Here is a 22627-nt window from a genome sequence, read left to right as displayed (position 1 = left end):
ACTTGGTTTCAAATCCTTGCATTGCCATAGACTTTTTTTTGATAGTAACGATTGCAGTAGCATGAGGTGGTAAAGCTAGCCTAGTGCTGCCTGGCCTATGGCTATAGGCACTTAGCAGAACTTTCCAGGGGCTGCAGCTTTGGACCTTTCCTTTTAATTTGCTGAGCAGGAGCAAGATTTTTCAACCTTCAGAAGGTACTGGAAAACAACTTGTTATCCAGAGATAATGAGAACTGAAGGATGTTAGAGAACAGTGGAGTCTCATAGGAATCTTGTTCTGGGACTTGTTGCCTCCAAAAGCTTTACTTTTGGATTGAAGGGTTCTGTTTCTCTTCCTTTTCATATTTTGGGATATGTTTAGCTTGGGAGATAAAGTTAATATATAGAAAACAAAATCATAAGTGAAATTTAGTATGGAAAGCAAGTGCCCGTACATGCCCCATGCTTGTTCCCAGGTTTGCCACTATCAGTGGTCTTGTAAGAGGATGTGAGACAGAAAATGTGTAAATACTGTTGATTAATCCAGACTGACCCCTAAATAATACCTGTTCTTCCCATACTGGAAAACATGAACAGATGAGCCAAGATTATGGACAGAAGTAAGATGCCAGTTTACAGAAATAATTTTTGTTAAAAAAAGCATTTAATTTGGTGAAGCTGGTTTCCTGCCAAACAATTTACTTACAGTAAGAAGGGTGCTTATCCTACTGCTGCTTCTGATATCTACAAACATGTCAGACCCATTTGTATATCAGTGTCCCAGAGAACATTTTGAATAAATATCACTGATAATAACAGAAATGTGCAATGGGAAATGCAGGTGTAGATTTAGGCCTGCCACAGATATAAAGTAAAATACAAGTAAATTATGTTTACAGTATTTTATTTCATGTAAAGAACTATTTACAAAATCATTGGAGTTTATACTGTTAGTAATTCTCAACTTCATCACCAAAGTGATAAGGGAGCTTTTCATTGTGAAGTGAAATATATTTCTATATGAAAAAAGTTAGTGCATTTGGTCATTATGATCCCACTCAGCTAGTAGGAAACTTTTGCATAAACCAGATACCCTGTGCTTTAAGTTTTGCCATAACAGCATTCTTCTTCCCTATAAAGAACACTTTAAATGTCTTGGTGAAACTATTTTTGCTATGACAGTATAGTGTTCTGTCTGCCTAAGAAATTATAAAGCACAAAGAAAGACAGAAAAATTGCAGCTGACATTCCCAATGACTTTCTATTTCAAATTCAGCAAGGTAAATTTACTAACGCCCCTTTAGAGCCTTTTTTAATGCTGTTTATTACTGATGTCTATACAGGTGTTCCAGTGCAAGCTGAGACTGACAACTTTGCTTACATTAGATCATATTGAGCTTATATATTTGTGTGCATATACTCTCTGACAACAGTTCTGTTGTAAACCTTGTATCGCAGTTCTGTAAGTCAGAACCATAGCATTTCCTTAAAAAGAGAGTATTTCACTCTTGCTATTTTGGCAATATGTACACTGATCATGGACCTCTCCGACCTTCCATCAATGATCATTTTTTATATGATGTAGTTGGCAAAGGCATTTTCAGTATTGCTAGTTTCATCTCCTCCTGTTCCTATGTCTACATACAATGTTGACATAGTTCAATTCTTCAAGCCCTTGCTTTCCTTCTGCAGCTCCCCAGCCTCCTCAGAGTTTGTTACTGCAATTATATGTATCAGCATTCCCAAGAGCGGCAAATTCCTCCATCTAGCCATCAAATCATGACTTGTTTATGAAAGATTGTATCGAATAAAAGGGACTTGAACATTATCTGTTTTTTCATTTCTGAACGCTCTTCGGCCATTCATGTGTGTGTGAAATTTCTGGCCTTTCTTTGCTTGTTGTCTGATTATTTTCTTCCCTAACTGTTCAGGTAGTCTGTGCTGCTGATGCAGAACTCAAAAATGTTCAAACTCCCCTCCCTCCTTTATTTGTTGGGGGGAAGTCTTCCATCCCCCATCCCTTTCTAGGTCTGGTTCCTCCCAGTGATTTTTGCAGCTCTTGGAAGCATCTCAGGCAGTGCTGCAGGGCTGGAGCCGGGCAGAAAGCAGCATAATTCGTCTGTGAATGTAAGAGTGTTGAGAGCACAGGAAACCTCCCTCCATTAGGAGCAATCATTCATTCAAATGAGGTTGATCACAAATGGGTTTACTTGCTGGACACAGCATTATCTGGGGATTTTCTTATGAACCTCAGGAAATTAAGAACATATTTTCCGCAGCAGAAGAAAGTTCTACATTCGGTGGTTTCTGCATATCCGGAGGAAAAGATGTGCCATCAATATTCAGCTCACCACTTATGTTATTAGTCCTCAGCTAAAATGGCCATTTATACAGGGAGAAGGAATTGGGTTCACTGAATATTTCATGTTATTTAAATTAATTGTCACTATGATGGCTTTTGCAAAGCGTCTCACACAAAGGGATGAATGCAAACCCGTAACTGTTAAGCCTGTGCATCTCACCTTAGACTTGTCAAATTTTGTGAAGTGAATTTCACTGAAAGTGATAAGGCTAAAGAAATAGTGTGATTCTTAAGACCAGATGTGTGTGCTGAATTTCTCCACTTAATGAGTTGTAGGTGGCTTAACTAACTTAGAAATAATTTAGCCCCTCTTTAAAATTCTTTTGAAACTTGGAAATATAAGGGATTGCATAAGAGATCAGAGAGAGGTTCAAGAAACTGCAATAGGCAGTTGCACTTTTAGGATGCCTATGAATTCCCTCATCCTTGAGGGAAATGTGAGTTTTAACATCATTCCTGAGCTCCTTTTTGTTTTGTTTTGTTTTATTTATAATTCTGTCTTTGAGACTTAATTGGCAGACAGATTAGGAATGTCTAAAGATAGAAACAAATTTAATTTAATAGTAGAGACTGTGTGCCCAAATATTTGCCCATTTTTTTTCAGCTATATTAAAGCTCTAATAAATTATATTGTTATCCCTTCTCGACCTTCAGGTCTAATGAATAGTATTATTCTCTCTTCTAAGCCTTCTTTTTCTATAATTTTAATATACAGAAATCTAAAATAAGTACGTTAAAGGGATTTTAGGTGAAACTATTTATAAAATGAGCTATTGTTTGGGGGCAGGGAATAAATAGAAAATGAAATTGCTGTGAATATGTAGATATGTTGGCTGCTTATGTGATTTGATGTAACTCTAAGTTAGCTGAAGTTTTTCCTTTTGGAAATTTTTCATGGAAATGTATTCATCTTCATTAACTGTCTTAAAAATAATTAAAATCACATTTGCAAACAAACAAAATATTGTAAATCAAATGCTCCTTTTAGTTTTGTTTTGCATTATGCATTAGCTTGTAATATTATTTTTAAAATTTGCACTCCAGTTGAAGTAAAGCAGTTGACTAATATGTTGATTTTCTTTAGCCTGTTTTTTCAAGGAAATTCCTCATTTGATTCACTATGAAAGCAGCTTAAGCAGTTTTTGAAATAGTAGAATTTCATGTGAAACCCCCGTGGGTAGTGGTATAAATAAATACAGGTATTAGCATTAATTCCACTTGGGATATCTTTTGTTTTTTATACTTTTAATGGTCTTTTGGGAGTTTTCTGACTACATTTTCTTACTGATAACAAGTAATCTAAATTCCACATCCTACTAATGAGGACCAAATACTGATTTCTGATATATCCTAGAAATTCAGCAAACATATAAAAATAAACAAGTATGTGACAGGATAGAAATGTCAGATATAAACTCACTTTAAGTATTTGTGTTTTGAAAGAAATGGCTACCCTTTTTTCTTTGGTTTATTTTAAAATAAATTTAAAGAAGAAACCTGGCAATGACACCTTTTGCAACTTCAGATTTATAGTATACAAAAAAGGGGCTCCATGGTTTTAGTATAGAACTGTGAATATGTGCCATATATAGTCTGTTCCAAGTCAACGTTTTTTACATAAAAGTATTTCTGAGAAGTATGAAGCATTCTGAAGCTGGAACAAGGAACAGAATGGATCCAGAATACCTGATTAGCCACTTATGCGTATGACGCTAGCTTGTATAGCTTGGCAATATATATCTAAAGTGCAGGTGTTCAAACTATTTCACAGGCAGGTCAACTCTGATAGCATGCAGAGAGTTGTCAGAAGGTATGCAGGGGTGTTGGAAAATGCGGACGTCTGACCTATTTACAGGTGAGTGCTGAACACTTGCAAATGAGCTGCACTGATGTGCAAAAGTTAGTGAGGTGGGAGGAACTCAAGAACTGCAAATTCTCACGCAATAAGCATAATAACTAAAACACTTCAGAAATTTTGGTACAACAATTGAATGCACTTCACTTGGAAAACATTGGCTCCAACAAAGTACTTCAGAAGCTTTGAGAATAGGCTTTGTCCTGTTAATGTTACGTATTTTGGGGGTCTGCTTCGGGCAAGCTTTTTAAGAGATAAATTTGTACTGAATTTTGTTGTAAATACAGTGAAATAAGAAATGAAGGAAACATTTTTACAATGGTTCCATGACACTTTTATTTGTTGGAATGTTCAAGAAGAGAAAGTGTTAAGATCCTATGTTTCTAGCTATTTCACTATTGTAGTGATATTTAAAAAAAGAAATTGAGGACAGTCAGTTCAAAAGTGAGATATCATCCTACATTTGTTCAGACAGCTAGAGCACATCTCATAACACTAGTTAATCATCTGTAAAAGAAACTCTTCAAAACATTTCCTGCTGCACCATTTAATCATCATTTTGGTGGTTAAAAAAGTTAATAAGGCCACACTTTTAATAAGCTAATAAAGCTGAAAAGTATGTATAAAAACATGGACATATAGGGCTAAAATATTACTGGCAACTGGGATTTGACTAATGCTACGTTCAACGTTGAGTCTAATAGTTTGCATGGTAGCAAGGGAAATTAGATGGCACAGCCCTTCCCAAGGGAGCTACAGAAGAACCAGGCTAATTTAACACCACCTGGAGATTATCAGCTTTCAAAAATACAGATGTATGTTCACAACAAGTTGTGGCAATTCCCACACGGGCAGTTTTCACTTTGGTTTAGTCACGTAGCAATTAGGACAAAATGCCAAGTCAGTATGCCAAAAAATAAACACACCTCCCAAGGGGGAGCACACGTCCACTGTTTATCTCAAGGTCTGAGAGCCAGAGGAGCTTCTGGGTGAGGTTCATCAGTGCCAATATCTTGGCTTTTGGGCAGTTAGTGTCAAGCGCATGGCACCATTAAAGGGCAGTCCATCGCTTCCTGAGCAGCAGAGATGAGATAAATCACTCAAAAAGGTGCATTTTCCTTGGTATGGAGAGTCATTCACACAGTTGTGATTAATGTTTGCAGACCTTTGGTCATGCAGAGAAGTTTTATAAATAGTAAAACGTGTTTTTCCCACTCTATACATGATAGTTTGATGTGAATAATGTTATATATATAGCCACTGACTTTTAGATCAGTGATCTAACGGCAACAAAGGTCAACAACAAGTTAGAGTCATGCTCCCTTTCTCATTGTCAAGATAAAAATGAGCTGTAGCTCTCAGTTTGGTTCCCAGGGAGCATTTCTTTTCCTCAGCAGAAAATCACAGCTCCACACTCAATAAATGGTTTTCCTTGTTGGTACTATCAGCTGAGTAACAGAGAATTGACAGAAAATGGAGAGTGACTCGCCTGCTCTTGTAAAGGTGCTTTATGCAGAGAAAAAGATGTGGTATTTAGAAAAGAACTTTTATTTTGGGGAGTTTACATTACTACTTCATCAGAAAACATACAGAGATATAGGTCTTTGGTTATCCACCTAGCACTTAGTCAAGTACTAAAAAAGGTGGAAAATGAATAATCAAATAGCTCTAAATAGGCCATATTCCCAGATGGATGTTGCAGATCTGAGGATTTGGTCCACTGCACGTATAAAGCTCTGGAAAATATTTATTAATATAATCAATCAATCAATCAATCCATCTGTTGGGTCAGGACTTAAAAAACCCCCTCTGCCTAATAATAAAACTGCTGTGTCTAGACCAAGCTATTTGCATGGGATTGTCTGTGACTTTTGTTTTGGGTATCATTTTATAATAACGTCTTTCATTTCAAAGTTAACAGTGCCTCATGATTGCCTTATGATCTGGGCTGAATCTAATTTTAACCAGGATGGGTTTTGCTTTGTCCTCATTTTCTAATAATTAATAACAACAGAAAATGTACCATGACATTGTTATTCAGCTGACAGTCATTTATGCAGCCTTCCTGAAAGCTAGTTGTTAAAACCAAAGGAATTTAGATTTTATTTTCTTCATGATATTTTTATACAAGACATTTACTTCCTTCAGAAGAAAACATAAAGAAATCAAAAAAAAGTTGTTACAATATCTAGACTTTTTCAAATAGGCATTCTTAGTGAATGCAGTAGGGATTTAACCTTTTAATTAAGCTAGCGTTATTGCAAAGAAGGATGGCTTTGAACATTGGTAAGGTCAGTCTGCAAGAAAGAAATTTGTTATTGCTTCAGAGATAACTTTACTAACTTCTAAAACATTCCACCTTCCCCATTGTCTTCTCCTGCCTTCTGCAACTATAAAAACTACCAAAAGACCTCATCAAGAAGAAAGGACCAAAATACTGTAGAATTCAGCACAAAGATAGGCAGACACAACGGTGAGACACAACGGTTGTATCCAACAGAAGAGTCAGGCGATAACTTTCAAAAGCAATAAAGTTTGAGGTATCCAGGTTAAGACATGTAGAATCTTGATTTTCAAGAAAATCCAATGGACTGGTAGTAAATTTCCATCTAAATCATTGTCTGGTGCCCAGAGAGTCTTCTATGCCATATAATATACATTTGAATTTTTCTAGTGTTTTTCAGCTCTAAAGAACTTTTCAGACATTACTAACCCTGCCAGATATACACTATAACATGATACAAAACAAGTGCCTGATCATTTAGGCATGAACTCTAGCTTACGTTTGCAGAGACTGAGTGCCCAGTTGGCTTATTTAAAATGTGAGTGCCCAGATCGTTTAAAACCAAAAAATATGCCTATTCTTCCAACATGACTATGGAATGAGATCCCAAAATAACAATAGCCCCAACAGAGAATCATTGTCTCCATCCAGCAGAGTAATTACTGGCTGATTTTCACATTTAAGTTCACATGTGAAAAATGCTTACCTGTCCAAATAAGACAGGCAAATTTTAGGTGCCTAGGTCTAAAAGCAGTTCTACAGATAGTAGAAGTCTGTGCATATATCCCTTTGTTTCCTGCAATTTTGCTAGCTACCTGCAGTTCTATTCACCATGACCCATTCATTGCCTTGGTTCGGGCTAAGCCCTATGGGACTTGAAAAACTAAGGAAGGCTGTGCTGGCAGGCTTGCTTGGCCCTTCAGAAAATGCAGGTGTAATAACCTTTGGTAGTTTATTTTTAAATAGAATAAATAGAGATGATGATAAGCTGTTCCGTCTTCATTTCAGGTAAGGTATGGCCCAAGGAGTGGTGGATTCATTCCCTCTGTGGCTCAAAGGATGTAAGCCCGAGAGATTTTTCCCATTACATTAAACTCAGGGTACCTGCAGGTAGTGCAGTTTAATGGGATACTCTCTTCCTGCCCAGCTCCTGACCTGGGAGTAGTTTTACCTTGATGTGTTGCCATCAGATCAGTGAGCTGGAGGAGCTTTCCCTGGAACCATAAACTCCTTAGATCAGGAACTAGGCTGATTGTGGGGAGAGAGGTGAGAAGGTGCAAATACTGATTTTGGTGATAGCCTCAGCAAAGCAAATATTCCCTTGTTCATACAATAGCTTCATGTTTCTCTGTATTCTGTTTAAAATGACAGCTACTTTGCCCGCTTGCACCATAACCAGGGCCTTATTAAAGTATCTGAAAGCACAGATTATTTTGCCACAATTATGCTGTACTGAAAAGCTGTAGGAGGATTAAGACCCAAAGGTCCAAAGCTGCTTTTTCAGTAAGTGCCCTGTTTTAGAAATGTTGATTTTGACGCTTATGGGTGTCAAGCACATGCAAATTCATCTGACCTGTGCTGCTGGCCTATTGAACACCTAGTTAAAACGTACTAAATCCATCTTTTTGTTAGTAAAACTTCATAGCTTTTAAAAGAGGGGACTGATAAAAATAGTAGATATTTGAGACTTGTAATAACTTTTCCAGCACCAACAAAAATTTGTTTGGTACAAAACCAACATTATCTTCAGAGCTAATGGTCTGGGTTCATCAGAGTGACAACAGCGAGATTATTTTTCAAGTTTATGCACACAGAACATTTGTATTTTTATTTAAGAAGAGGCAGTTTTCCACAAACACTGAAAAATTCAGTACTTATCTCTATACCTTCTTCACAGTAGAAGAAGCAGGAATGCTATTAAAGTTTATGAGGTTTTTTATGTGTGTATACATTGTGTTCAAAGAACAGTTATGGGATGGCAGGGTTATAAAGTTAACCACTCAGATTTAGGAAATGCAAGAACTAAGATGGTCTAAGCAATTTTATTGCAGGCCCTCCGTGGCCATATATTGTAATGTAGTATTATAATATAACTCAAATACATTTTTAATTACACAGTTATTTTTGTTTTCACAGGCCCTCTGCTGCTTTCAGTCATGTGGAGTGGTACTTCATATAGCATTTTACATTCACCATATGTCTCCATGCGTTATTTAATGCATAGAGTTCAAACTGTGCTCCATTTACAGAATTATTATTTTTTCATTGATTTTCCTATTGTACCAAGCCTGATCACAGTATCCAAGTATCTCATAAACATTAATGAATATATTTTCACAATATCCCTGTGTGATTAGAACTTTTACTCATTTAACAGAACAATTAAGACCAAATGAGTCCACTAGTTTCTGTGTCTAGTTTGCAATATCAAGAATGAAATCAATCTCATTCAAAATGCTTAAATCCTAAGCTGCCTTCAGTCCAAGTTAGAAAAAAAGGAGAGAAAAAGTGCCTTCAGTGAGCAGTTCTTTGACAGATATACATACAATATTGTGAAGTTCCAGCTATTAGCAAGGGGACCTGGTTGACCTGCTTATACCAGAAGTTCAAGTTTTAGGTGGCCGATGTCAGCTGATACCAATTCCACCTTAGACTGACCTCTTGGAGTGCACAGGATTCCAGTGCATTTTTTCTGTACAAAGTCCAACTCTCCCTGATTTCAGCTGAAGCTGCTGATGCTCAGCACTTCTGCAAAAACTGGCCATCTGTGTCTACCAAGACCTTTCAAAGTGAGGAATATCTCAGTTCCACACCTGTGGAAAGCTTGGTTTTGTGAAATGCCTAGCATTGCATGAGATTTCTGTGGCAAAAGCAAGAATAGAAACAATTATCTACAATAGCATTTGCCTTTCTTAGCCTGAGAGCATCCTTTTGCTTCATATAGCCTTTGTACAGAGTTCTCCAATTTCTGTAAGAAATGATACTGGAATCCCACAGACACACAATTCCTGTGTCCTTCAATACACAATTAATTCCCAAAGGACTGTGCTGTCTACACAGTGAATGTGATAGGGTTTATGAGGAAATCATACTTCCTTGACTGTTGAACACTTTACTCTGCAGATTTATCTTTCTTTTAACCTATTAACTGAGTCTTAATTTAAGAAAATCAGAATCTAGTTTTCCTCCTAGATTTCATTTAAACCTGGGACTGCAGAAAAAGCAAGGGTATCAATGGGAACACTTACATTGAAGAAGTCTGGGAAATAGGAATGTGTGAGCAGTGAAAGGGGCAAATTTTAAAATTACTCTCCACAGCCCTAGACAGAAAGTCTACACAACCTAGAATGAGGCAAGGGCACCATCTTCAGAACCACAGGCCTCTGCCACTTGAGTAATTGCTGGGAGCAGCTATTGCTGTGCAAACTAGCCCCAGAGGGAGATAAGACAAATGCTTTCCCTAGGGGTTTCACAAGTATTTTTCAGCACCAGAGCAGCACAGATGCTGGAGTTCTCTGTCTTTTCTCTTTTTACCACCTGAGCTTTTGTCTTTATCCCCATTTGCTCCAGTCCTGTTTTGAAGATTTTTCTATTCCTTCTCTTTCCTAGAGAAATCTCAAGTCAGCCTTCCTTGGATTTGCCATTACACATTATAGATCACTTGGCTTATTTTAGCATTGACATATAAAGCTCCCAGTATTGGATTATGTGTGTATCCAAGAGAGGAAAGGAGTCAGGGTAATATTTTCATGTATCTTTGTTATCAGTAATTCTGTCTCAAGGAATTACTCTGCTCCTCCTTGACTTTTCATTCCTGCTCCTGTGTTGCCTCCTCCACTAGAGCTGATGCACCTATTTGTGAGGCTGGGAGCTCACAAGTGCGTAATTTAGGTTCAGACAAACTTGTAAAAAACCCTAATCTTGGTCAGTATCTGATCAGTACAAGTAAAGGAGCAGGATGGAGAATTGGGGCTGCACAGGGGAGACAGATGCAGGAGATGAAGAACCACCCATGCCTAGCACTGCTATCAGGAAAAGCTATGCCCAGAGGCTGCATGAGATACTAGGGCAGAAGATGAACTCATGGGTATCATGGGAAAGGCTACAACACTAGAGACTATGCCCAGAGGCCATCCCTCCCTAGAGACCCCCTTCAGTGGGACCTTTTGGGGAAGTATAATTAACACTGGAATTGGCACAGTCTCACTGCATCCCTTCAGTCTGTGGGCTCTCCACGGTGACCACCAGCAGGTGCTAACATAGCCAGGCAGTGTCCCAAATTAGAACTATGAAACTAGGCAGGCTTGAGGGCCCAAAAAGCCCACCACAACTACATCTATTCAAGACCCATGAGGGCTAAGAAACAGAGTTAGGGGACAATCTTGGTTATCCTCTGGGGTAACTCAGTAGGTGCTATCCTATTGACTGATGCTCAGAAGGGCATTGGGAAATAATATAATGAAAATACATAGTTAAAGCTTTAAAACAATACATAGATACATGCAAAACTAAGCAATACAAATCACTTCAATTTTTTATTTTTTATAGTTAGATAACTGTGAAGAAGTCACCAGAAGTGTGCACTAGGAAGAGGAGTCCTATTTTTGTATAAATTCAACTAAGCAGGGCACCCAAGTGTGAAGACTAGGGAGAGGGTTTCAGCTGCAAAACACAAATGGCTTGCTGTGTCATGTGCTGAGCAAAGCTGGACTAAATTAAAATCTGTATTTGCAGTACAGAAAACATATGAGGGGCAAGCCATTTGTTCTGTGATTTTTGTTTGTTTCTCTGTATCATTTGTTTCAGGCAATAATAATATATTATTTATTTCTTACATTACAAGATTACTTTGTAATCGTCTGATATAAAACCAGGGTGTTTATTTTGCCGTGCTGCATTCCCACCGCAGGCTTATTGGCAGGGAAACTGAGACACGGCAACTGGTGGCATTTGCCAGCTCTGTCTCTCCAAATGCTGAGTAGTAACCCCAGCACAGCTGCCCCGTGCCAGAAGCTGTTCTTCAGATCAGGCAAGGGGTGGAAAAGGAGAATTTGTGAAGCTCAGTGCTTCCACACTGGGGGACTGCAGCAGCAGAATTGGAGGGATCGGGGAATGGGAGTGGGGACATGGTGCTTCTAGGGACGCGCAGGGAGCTGCAGGGGGAAAGGAGGCATGAAGGAGGGAGCTAATGAGGCATGAAGACTTCTGTAGTGGACGTGGGAACATGGATATATCAGAAAAAAAATATTTTGAGGGGAAAAGTTGAAGACTATAAAAAGGAGTATGCAAGTGAAGTTATTGCAGGAAAAAGGGATGGACAGGTGGCTACAGCCTGATGTTGATAAATTGTGTGGTTTCACCCACGTCTTTCCTTTGCTCCACTTAGATAAACAATCAGTATTAGCTGGACTTTTTTTTTTTTAAGTTACTGATTTTTATAGACTGCAGCCACATTCACCATTTAATACTAGCAAAGCCGCCCTCTTAGAGTGTCTTTTTTTACACTGGTACTTAGAGTTAAAAATCTATTTTAAATTATTGGATAGCAAGTGGCAAGCTCCAGAGGGCTAAACTGATGCTGTTAACAGGTCCAAAATGCGATGCAGCATATGGAGCTGAATACCTCATGGTACAGATTTGCATGCAGGCGGTTTTAATTAGGATTTAGAATTCCTTGAGGAATGCAGCATTCTGGGCTAGTCTCAATCTTGTCGATATATAGTGGTTTTGTTCATGCTAAAGCCTGCAAAAACCAATAGGTTCCTACTTGCTTGTAACTTTTGATGCTTATATGAACTGTTAGACTTTTCTTCAGCTGCCAGCTTTGTGTGTGACCATAACGTGTTTATGTGTACTTACTGTAAAAGATTGCCGTCTTTTTTTAATAATGTTGTACCAGGTCAGTTCACAGTAAAAATCGTTTGAAATTTTACGACATTGCATAGCTACGTATTTTTTTCCTGAAACACTTCACAGTTCAGCGAGAACATGCTTTAACTCGATGGTTATTGTGCCATCTTGTGAGCGAAAGGTGCAACTACGTCCAGCTAATACGAGGAAGAGGTACTTGGTTAATGTCCATTTCACTTCTTCATCATGAAAAACAAAATTATTTAGGGTTTCAAAAAACAGATGAGGAGAATACTGTAAAACGTATTTGGTCCACTGTATTGTACTTGCATTTTTTAAAAAACTGAACATATATTCCCTACTATGGGCAAAAAACTGCCAATTTCAGTAAACTGAGAGAAGAAATCATATATTTGCTTTTTTTTTCCCTCCTGAAAAAATTCTTGTTGTACTGAATGGAAAAGCTATGCAAATTCTCACTATTCAGTGCTGATAGTGTTCCTTCTGTGAAACAATTTGGTTCTTACAGGAAACCTCTTGTCTTCTAAAAATCACTATGTGTTTCTCAGAGATAGCACAATATAGATTATACAAAGCATGGCTAGCTATTACATTGACGCAGAACAAAACACGATTCCTGACCTTAGAAAGTCTGCTGTCTCCTGGAACATTTGGGGGGGGGGGGGGGGGCGGAACCAAAATTAAAAATAAATTACAATGGCAGCAGCTAACCTACAACCTTACTTTTAAATAATAATGATTATTATTACTATTAAAGTCAGTGTAGTTGCACTAGGCCTTGGGCTTAAAAGAGCAGACTGGAAAAATCTCCTAAGTTCTACCACTGCTTAATTAATTGATTTTCTTTGTGACCTTGAGCAAATTGTTGTATTTCTGTGCCTAATTTTACCCACCTTTAGATGATGCACATACTTTTTTTCAACAGGATGTTATCAGACTTGACTACCACTTGTAAAGCTTTTTGGGCTTCTTGGATGAAAGGTATTGCTGTGATATAGTGACAAGCTTGTTAGAAATCTACTTGATAAGCAAAAGAGCAAGTCATTCACAATAAGTATAATTATTCAATGATTTAAGCTTCTTAATCTACTTCCACAGTCTTGGCAAGCAGATTGTGATTTCTTCCATTTTGTATAATGAGAAGAGTATTTTTTTCTCTTTTTACTCTATAGATTGATTGCAAATATTCAGAATTCAAGCTGTGTTGCTCATTTGCAATCAGTTGAATGAGTAACATTATTTCTACTCATGATTGGATGAATGCCCAAGGACTTGTGTGTGCAAATTGTAAAGTTTGTTTTCTCAAGATACTCATCTGTGTGACATTGAAATTTGCTGCCTTTGGAGAGCAGTGCCAGTAAAATTCGACACATTGAAGACCACTGAAAAAACTGAGCACAAAAGTGAGACAGGGTGGCACTAACATTTTTTAATGGGACTTTGCAGATTAAATTTTTGTCTAAATGGACCAAGTCCATTATGGTTTTAGTTTTTGTCTGTTGCTAAAACTGTGAAGAAATCCAGTGTATTGAATTCTGGAGCTAATATCATGCAGAAGGGGGGTGACACTTGACCTGTTCAAAGGTAGCTCCCATGTCAAGATTGCAGCAGATGACTAGCAGTGGGGTTAATCTGTGTGTGAGTTGCAAAGCAGCCTAAATCCTGGATTGAGGGAAAAGGCAAGTGAGCGAGGGATAAGAAGTTGGGACCCAACTGCATACCTTGTCTATCCCCAGATTGCAATGGGACAACTGGATCTGTAAGAGGTTATTGTGTCATGTGGGAAATTTTTTGCAGAAATTCCTTTCCCTGTGGTTTCTAAGTTATATTGGTTATATGAAGACCCACAGCTTCTAAGGTGCAGAAGTCTGGCCCCTCCTGAGGAGGGCCATGAAACAGAAATAGTATTTGAGACTTGAAATCCTGATGTATAAGAGCTAAAACGAGTAGTATTGCTATTGTTTCCTTTGACAAAACATATTATGCTAGCCAGAGTATTTTTAACAGACTGGCTTTGAAGAGAGATTGGGAGCAAGATCCACTCATGAATGGATTACCATCTCATAGTATGTTGTGGTACCTTTTTTCCACCACTAATATCTATCAGCTGTATCTACTATAAAGCTTCAGCTGAGTGAAAAGCAACATCATGTTTTTGCCTCTGTATCTTTTGCACATGTCAGGGTGTCTTCTTGTAGGTCAAGATCCTCTTTAGACCAGGATTCACTGGCTACTCTTATTTCACAGGATGTTTTAGAGCCTTGTGACTCCTGTACCAGTTTGCTCCCTCCTTTTGCGGCCCTCCTATTGCAAGCAGAAGTAATGTGTGATGTGTTGGAGTGTGGTCCAGCCAAAGACCCACGTAGAGAAGAACAGGGACTTGTGCTTTTGAATGGCAACTCCAGTAGGACCGCATTCCACAGCTTAGGGGACAGGTCGGTTTGAGTTGATCTAAAATGAAATGTTCTGTTTGCATTTTCCGCAAAGCAAACTGATGGTAACTGCAAAAAAAATATTGAAGACTTTTGTACAAACCAGTTCTCTTTGGCCCAGAATTGAATGACAAATTCCCTGCTATCTTAATTCATTGACAATCTGTCAAAGGTAGGTTGTAAGAACTGTATTTCCATGCCAGTGCAGTAGTCTGGCTATTGTAACTTGTATTGTAACTTGTATTGTAACTTCCCACTTTTTTTTTTACCTTTTTTTTTTTTCTTGAGAGCTGGCTTTGTTGAAATTTAAGGCTTTTGACCATTACCTTCTGCTGGATTCATAACTTCAATCCTCTTTAGCTGACAACTCTTTGGCAAACACAGCCTTAGAAATGCTCCTTTAGACAGTACGATGCGAGGAGCAGTGATGCTGTAATAATCTCACATTGTAGAGAGAATGATCTCTTATAAAAAGGCACGTTCATATTAAAAATTCACAGCAGCGCACTCCACTCCCCCATTATAGGTAATTACAGAGGATTTTAAATATCTGATGCTAGTTGGCAGCGTACAATACCCTGTCAGCAGCAGGCACTGATTTGTAATTTAATTATCATAAGACATCCACCTGTTCTTTTATCAAATGAAGAGTAGCATTTCCGTGCAATCATGCTTTTCCCTCCAGAAATTTGAATTAACCCTTAGAGAAAGCTCTGGTTTCTAGGGAATGGGGTAATTTCAAGGACATTTGCAGGACCCCATCAGGACAGAGCAATGGAGATGAATGAGGCATTTCTGCAAGAGAGTCTTAATTCTGGTTTGGTATTTTCAGCCTTACCACTGGCTTTTTGCTGTGTCAAGCTGTTTTGGTTCACAGCTGAAAGCATTTCAGTGAAAAGATGCTGTGGGAGGAAAGACATATGAAAATCAATGAGTTTGGTGCTAAGAACATGAGGCAAACACATAACAGGGTTGACCCAGAAATGTTCTAGGCTCGTACTTTGTGAAGAACGAGAAGGTTGGGCTTGGGGTGGGAGGGACATAAAGGCAAATGGAAAAGTGGAAATCTGTTCTGTAAACTTTCCAGTTTATGGCACATGGACATGGATATTTTTGAATTTGTCGTGGGAATGTGCAGTTATCGGATAAAATGATCAATTTTAATTATAAAGTGTAGTTTTCATGGGAAAATCTACCAGTGGGGATCCATGCAAGTGTTCTGCTTTTTGGGAGCACAGGGCTCAGGATGAACCAATTTCCTCTGGGTCTTGGCTCTCATTTATGCAACAGTTACACTGCAGTGTGGTGGGGAAAGGACTTACTGATGGTCAAAGAGATGTTCTCTCTCTAATGCCACCTTACACTGCTTCTTGTGCTGTAAAGCTGCACAAATGATCTGGACAGAACAGTGTGTATATATATAGAGAGAGTACAATATTTGTATCAGAACTAGTGTGGCCAGCAGGACTAGGGAAGTGATCGTGCCCCTGTACTCGGCACTGGTGAGGCCGCACCTCGAATCCTGTGTTCAGTTTTGGGCCCCTCACTACAAGAAGGACATTGAGGTGCTGGAGCGTGTCCAGAGAAGGGCAACGAGGCTGGTGAGGGGTCTGGAGAACAAGTCTTATGAGGAGCGGCTGAGGGAACTGGGGTTGTTTAGTCGGGAGAGAAGGAGGCTGAGGGGAGACCTCATCGCTCTCTACAACTCCCTGAAAGGAGGTTGTAGCGAGGTGGGTGTCGGTCTCTTCTCCCAAGTAACAAGCGATAGGACAAGAGGAAATGGCCTCAAGTTGTGCCAGGGGAGGTTTAGATTGGATATTAGGAAAAATGTCTTCACCGAAAGGGTTGTCAGGCACTGGAACAGGCTGCCCAGGGAAGTGGTGGAGTCACCATCCCTGGAGGTATTGAAAAGACGTGCAGATGTGGTGCTTAGGGACATGGTTTAGTGGTGGACTTGGCAGTGCTAGGTTAACAGTTGGACTCGATTATCTTAAAGTTCCTTTCCAACCTAAAAGATTCTATGATTCTATAATTCTACGACAAAACACTTTATGGCTTCTGCCACTACTGTCTTATCTCTTTGGAAAGCTGTCACTGGACATTTTCATTTTACCATTTCCCGGGGAGATGAGATGACTCTGGTATTCTGCGGTTACTTCTCCTAATCACGTTTTAGCAAATGACTCACTTTAAAGAGGGTGTCTCTGAGTAGTCGTCTTTTTTGAAAGAGTACTCACTGGATTCAAAAAATAATTGATTGCTTGAGGCTTAAATGATTTGTGTGCCAAGCCTTAAATGTGACATTGGTTGGAGTACCATCTATTAGACTGATGGCTTCTTGCCCAAATAATACTTGTCTGGTGCCAGTCATTTTATATATTCATTAATTATGTTATCTAAAAAGTGAATATGTGAAGGGTTGCAGGCATATCCCAGAAAAGAAGAGGAGAATAAATCATGTCACGTGTGTATTCTGAAAATAATTGGCAAGTGCTGAAACATTTCCATACATGAGAGCAAAGGCAGGAATAAACCGGGATGATTTCCTTCGGAGGGATGAGTAAATGAAGTAACACCCCAGAGCTGAGCGGTCAAAGTGAAATGCAGGAGCAGCAGAGAGGTCTGCTTTGCAATGTCCTTGTGAGCGTACTTGAACTTAAGACTTCTTATATTTCTTATATGGCCATCCAAATAAGTCTTAGTCTTTGATTTTGCTCCTTCCAATATTTTAGCATATACCTGTCAGGTGAAAAAGGCATTTACAATGACACTATCTGCCCCTCTCTTAGTGCCACAGACCTGTGAACTCCCCTTCTGATTCACACTCTGCTCTCCTCCTCCTGCTCCGTGCTGTAACGTCTCAACATCCCCCCCCACTGTGTTACGCCATGAGAATTATTATCCCCCATGAGACCCGTTCAGTAGTCTTCTCCCTCAAAACAGCGGTGTGTATGAGTGTCATGTATAAAAGGCAAGGCTTTGGCAGTGGGGGGCTGCAGGTGCCTCTGTGAAGAGAGGTCGGAGCTGCCCTGTGCCAAACATAACCGGTTCCAACCGGTTCCAGCCGGTTCCAGCCAGCTGCAGCTGGCTCCAATGGCCCCACCACAAGACACAGCTGGGCCCGTCTTTAAAAAGGCGGTGCCTTTTTAAAAAGGATTCTAGCTAAAGGACGGATCTGGTCATTTAATCTAATTTTTAGGGTTATATGCCTTGTTGTTACAAGCTTCGTTTTGGATCTTGGACAAGCTGCTTACCTCCTGTTCCTCATGTTGCCTCTCCGTGGAGCAGGAAGTTACAACAACTCACACCCTAATTAGTGTTCAGGGTAAGGAGAAAACTTTACCGGAGAGTAATTTTCTGCCTGACTGTGGCTCTGTGGAAGTGCATGTGTGCTCTCCAGCATCAGCGTACCTGGTGCTAAATGGAAAATGACTCAAATATTTTGCGGAGAAAGGCTGTAGAAGTGCGGTTATTAACGTGGGGATGTGAAATGTGAGCTGACGCTACAGCTCAGCCAATCAACACGTCCTTTTTATTTTCATTATCAACCCTTGCCAGTATGTCGTCTCAGATGTCTATCTGATGGTAGAAGCTTTGTGTATCAATGCGATACACCACATTTTCTCTCTTTGATGAACTGTTAAAAAAAGAATGAGGTATTCTCTCCAGAACAGATCAGGAAATCCGCGGGTTATATCATCTGATGTCTGATACTTTATCTGTTATCCCATATTTACATTAATACATGTGTATTGCCTCCTCAAATCTTATTTGTTCTCCCTTGCTATCTTTTTTCTCTAGAAATATCGTTATCAAGATGAGGACGCTCCACATGACCATACTTTGCCTCGATTAACCCACGAAGTGAGAGGCCCAGAGCTTGTTCACGTGTCAGAGAAGAACTTGTCTCAAATAGAGAATGTCCATGGATATGTCTTACAGTCGCACATTTCTCCTTTGAAGGTAGGATCGATATTCACTCTTGCTTTGGTCCTCAAATACGAGAAAACATGTAGCACGAAGCACTTGGGAAACTTATTTTGTCATACAAACAGACAAGCTGCTTTTTGAAAGGTATCATTGCAGTTTGATTATCCTGTGTTTGATTAGCCTTGAGTTTTTAAGGCTCGCTATACTGTAACAGGTGATGGTTTAGTTGGCAAAGCTTTGTGTTGAGATGTGAGCTTTTTTGCTTTGAGTGAGATTTTTGCTTGAGCAAAAATCATTCCTGGCAAATGAGCCTTTTTTCTCTACATTGAGAAAAGAATAATGCAGGTTCTGGGCCTCAATATCACCGTGATTTTGGAATGGCAGACTTCCCTTCCTGATTGTCCTTGTTCAGAAATTGAAAAAAATACTGTAAATGTAACCATCTGATGGAGTCCTGGTTTTTGCATCTCTCAAAAAGCTACATCAAAGTCATAAGTTATGCCTGAAAAGGGAGCTCATTTGCCAGTATTCAGATCCTTACTACTCAAGCACTTGCTGTTTTCTGTGGGTTTTGCTGCAATTCAGAACGATGTAGACATATCTCTCTGTTATCTGAGGCAACTGTTTATAGAAGGTTTTTCTGTATGTGTGTCTGGTGTCCTCTGATATATCTGCCTGGGTAAAAGGTGTTTATCTTCATGGTGAACCTGTACATTAAGCAAAAGAAATCCATTTCTGAAAATTACATTTGCTCTTTAATAAGACTGCAATAGTTTGAAGATGTTCCTAAAACTTCTCCAATGAAAGGAGCATGGATGGAGTGATGAGCATGATGGTTTTCCTATTTTTATTTTCTACTAGGCCTGGGAAGGGGAAAAAAAGAATATTTTTTTACTAGAGGTGGTGATGTTCTGGATAATGGTTTTGTTCAGGCAATTAACTAAGCAGCAAACAAGGCAGATGGGCTTTGCACCTTCTGGTGCTCAAAGCCTGTGAAATGGGCATCGCTTGCCTAGCAGAGTGATTACAGTGCGGTTACAAGTGAAAGGGAATGTTTATTATTAAAGATTGATGTGAATGCAGCTGGTGTTCATTGAGCCTTCATGGAATAGCCATGTGAATTAATCTTTGTCCTCTGCTCTTATTGTTCCGGTGTGTAGTTTGTATGTCGTTTGTCTTTTCATGTTTTAGCAGCTTTCCAGGTTGCTTACCTAACTTCTAGTGCAGAAGCCAACAGTATCAAGCAGTGATCTATCTTCTTATGCTGAAGTAGATCAACTTAGTTATTTGGAAGGGATTACCTCCATGTCGCCTCTGTGTAACCTCAGGGGATGATCACAGACAAAACAATTTCTTGCCTGGAAGGGAAACATCCCTGCTCCTCTAAGGTTCCTTGAATATTAAGATTATAGTGGTGCTTCTTTTTCATGAAAGTCAAAAATAGATGTTTTGCTTCACAGATGGAGACTTTCAAGGAAGGCTGCATGATCCAAGCTGATAGTGTAGCAATGATGACAAAAAGCTTATTGTGAAGTGAGGTGAAGGGTATCCCCAGACACCTACAGTTGTCTTAAAACAGCTCCCAGTCCAATTTGCTCTTGTGACAGGAGAAAGTTGTTTTCTGCTGCTGTTTTCTGAAGTGATGGGAGGAGAGGAGCTATATAGTATTTCCTCTTGGAAATCAGTGTCTTATTCCTCAGCCTGAGGATTTCTGTCTTTGACTCTGTCACTTTCCCTTCTTTCCTTCAGATTGACAGTGTCTCATGCCTGCCACTTAATAGCGTCTCATGCCTGCCACTTAATAGTGTCTCATGCCTGCCACTTAATCTAAATTTAGTAATTTGTCTCTTCAGATGGCTTTGAAGTTCCTGCTTTCTTTCTCCTGTAGTCTATGTCCTGTCTTTTAACCTTCAGTAGAGAATTAGCTCAGGAGGCTGGAGTAAACCTTCTGCTAGCGCTCATAGCACTGTGGTACCCTTCCTATCTGAAATACGTGCTTTGGATCCACTTTTGTTTCTGGGAATTGTTGAAATCCCTGTTCAGAAGCTTTTTGTCACAGTGATTTCCACATAGTTGAGAAACAGCATTCCAAACTCTCCAAAATCCAGTCAGAATTGGTTGTTTTCTTGAATTCTAGACTTTCCATCTTATAGTCTGATATCATTAAGTATTCCGTGCTCTTCTCAGTAGTATTGTGTAAACATGGCTGCACTGAATAGTGGTTAAATCTGAGACATACTGCCTCTCAACCCATAGCGTGCCTTCCTAGGGAAATGTAGAACACTGTTTTTTAAAGATTTGCTGGATAAGTGTGCCTGCAATTTAAATATTTCGTTGCCTTGCGTGAGAGGTGGAACTGCTGGAATCCTGCTCTGATGATATATAACAAATGCTGGGGTCCAAATACAGCCTGCCAACTCTAGTCTTAGGAGTGAGAAGACACTGGCAATTGCAGTGGGATGAAGCTGTCGGGAAACTCCACCAAGAGCTGTTTGCACTGGAAAGGCTGACTCGTTCTGCCCCAGTTTTCTGAATACAGGTCAGAGCATTTGGTGCAAAGGGAAAATGTGTGTAAATGAAAGTCAGAAGTTTGCTTGTACCGAGAGAGGGATCACATCACCTCCTGTGTCACTAGGACTGTCTGACCAGCTACCCAACCGGCAAACACGTTGTGTGAGTTGTCTGGCTGAGTGGGGTTAAGTCACTGCCTGACTGCATTTCACTGGCTGAATTTCACTGTGGGATCTACAGCACCAGGGTGCATCTCTCAAAGAATTTTTGACACAGTCTTTTGTGTTTAGTGGCTGCAAAATGCCCTGATGACAGGATGATTTGCCCAGTATTTTTCTCTTTGAAATAGTATCATAAAAGAAAAATGTTTGAGCATAAAAATAATCTAGTTAAGATGCTTTGGAACCAAAGTGTTGTCCCAAGGCCAAGCCACATATCTGTCTTAATCACATCACTTTTCCTAATTGACTTGAGTTTGGCAGAGGAAAGAATTGCTTGTTTCCATACGTTTGTGTTCATTTGGAAAGAAATCTGCAAAGACCACGCAATCAGAAAACTACCCTTCAGGGTGGCTGGTTCCAGCCCCCAGAGCTGACCAGTGCCCACAGCCATCTCTGGAAGCCACAAGCGTTATACCTTGTCAGTACAGGTAGACTGCCTGCTACCATCACCCCGCCTGTGCTCCCAGGTTTCCAATGAACATCTCAGTGTGCATCCATAAGCCAGCTTGACAGCTTGAGGACAGACTTACGTCAATACAGTTGCAAGCTCTGTGGATGGTTGAAGTTCAGGCAGAGAAACCACGGGCCTGCCTATACTCCTGTGTACATCTCTAAGTAAAACATTCCAGAGATTCTTGAAAGACTTTCTAGCCCTCAGGATGAAAGGATTCAGCCCATCTTTTTGAAGACGTGTGTGATTCAAAACGCCTGACATGGTACTGTGTTGCATAGAACAGATACGTCTTAAATTTGATATCCAGTTGCTGTGTACAAATTGTTAAAGAACTTGGCTGTAATTTCGTATTCCAGATTGTGTGGTTTGATGTAGTCCAGAAATATCCTAGTGGAGTTTGTCATTATTGGTTACTTCAGAAGTTTTTTATAAAGAGAATTTTTTTTATCGACCTTACCCTAGTCTTGTGTGATGAACAATCAGAAATCTCATCCTCAACCATTCTGAAAATCTCTTTGAGACACTCAGATACTGATTATGATAAATACTGTTTAGGAATGTGAATAGTTTTTCTGATATTGACATGTCTTGTAATCCTTCAAGTACCTAAAATCTAGTGTGCACTAGCCAGATTACTTCTTTTCGGAAGATAATAATGAGCAAGAACAGTTGTGCTGAAAGCTAGACCCTGTTTTCACTGTGATGTTTACTTCTGTAACTTCAAATTT

General features: G+C 39.5%; 1 protein-coding gene across 15 annotated transcripts in view; it reads left to right on the top strand.

Annotated features, from left to right (window-relative positions):
* The window catches only part of DLG2 (discs large MAGUK scaffold protein 2), a 1063600-nt gene that overhangs the window by 465253 nt on the left and 575720 nt on the right, over positions 1–22627 (top strand). For all 15 annotated transcript variants that reach the window (XM_076328370.1, XM_076328369.1, XM_076328371.1 and 12 more), the window contains one exon: positions 18585–18746. In XM_076328370.1, the coding sequence (XP_076184485.1) occupies positions 18585–18746 (162 nt within the window). The remainder of the gene's footprint in view (positions 1–18584; positions 18747–22627) is intronic.

This window comes from Aptenodytes patagonicus, chromosome 1 (assembly GCF_965638725.1).
Source record: "Aptenodytes patagonicus chromosome 1, bAptPat1.pri.cur, whole genome shotgun sequence".
Classification (NCBI taxonomy): domain Eukaryota; kingdom Metazoa; phylum Chordata; class Aves; order Sphenisciformes; family Spheniscidae; genus Aptenodytes; species Aptenodytes patagonicus.
The sequence above is the reverse complement of the archived record's forward strand: the minus strand, read 5'-3'. Positions and strand labels throughout refer to the sequence as shown.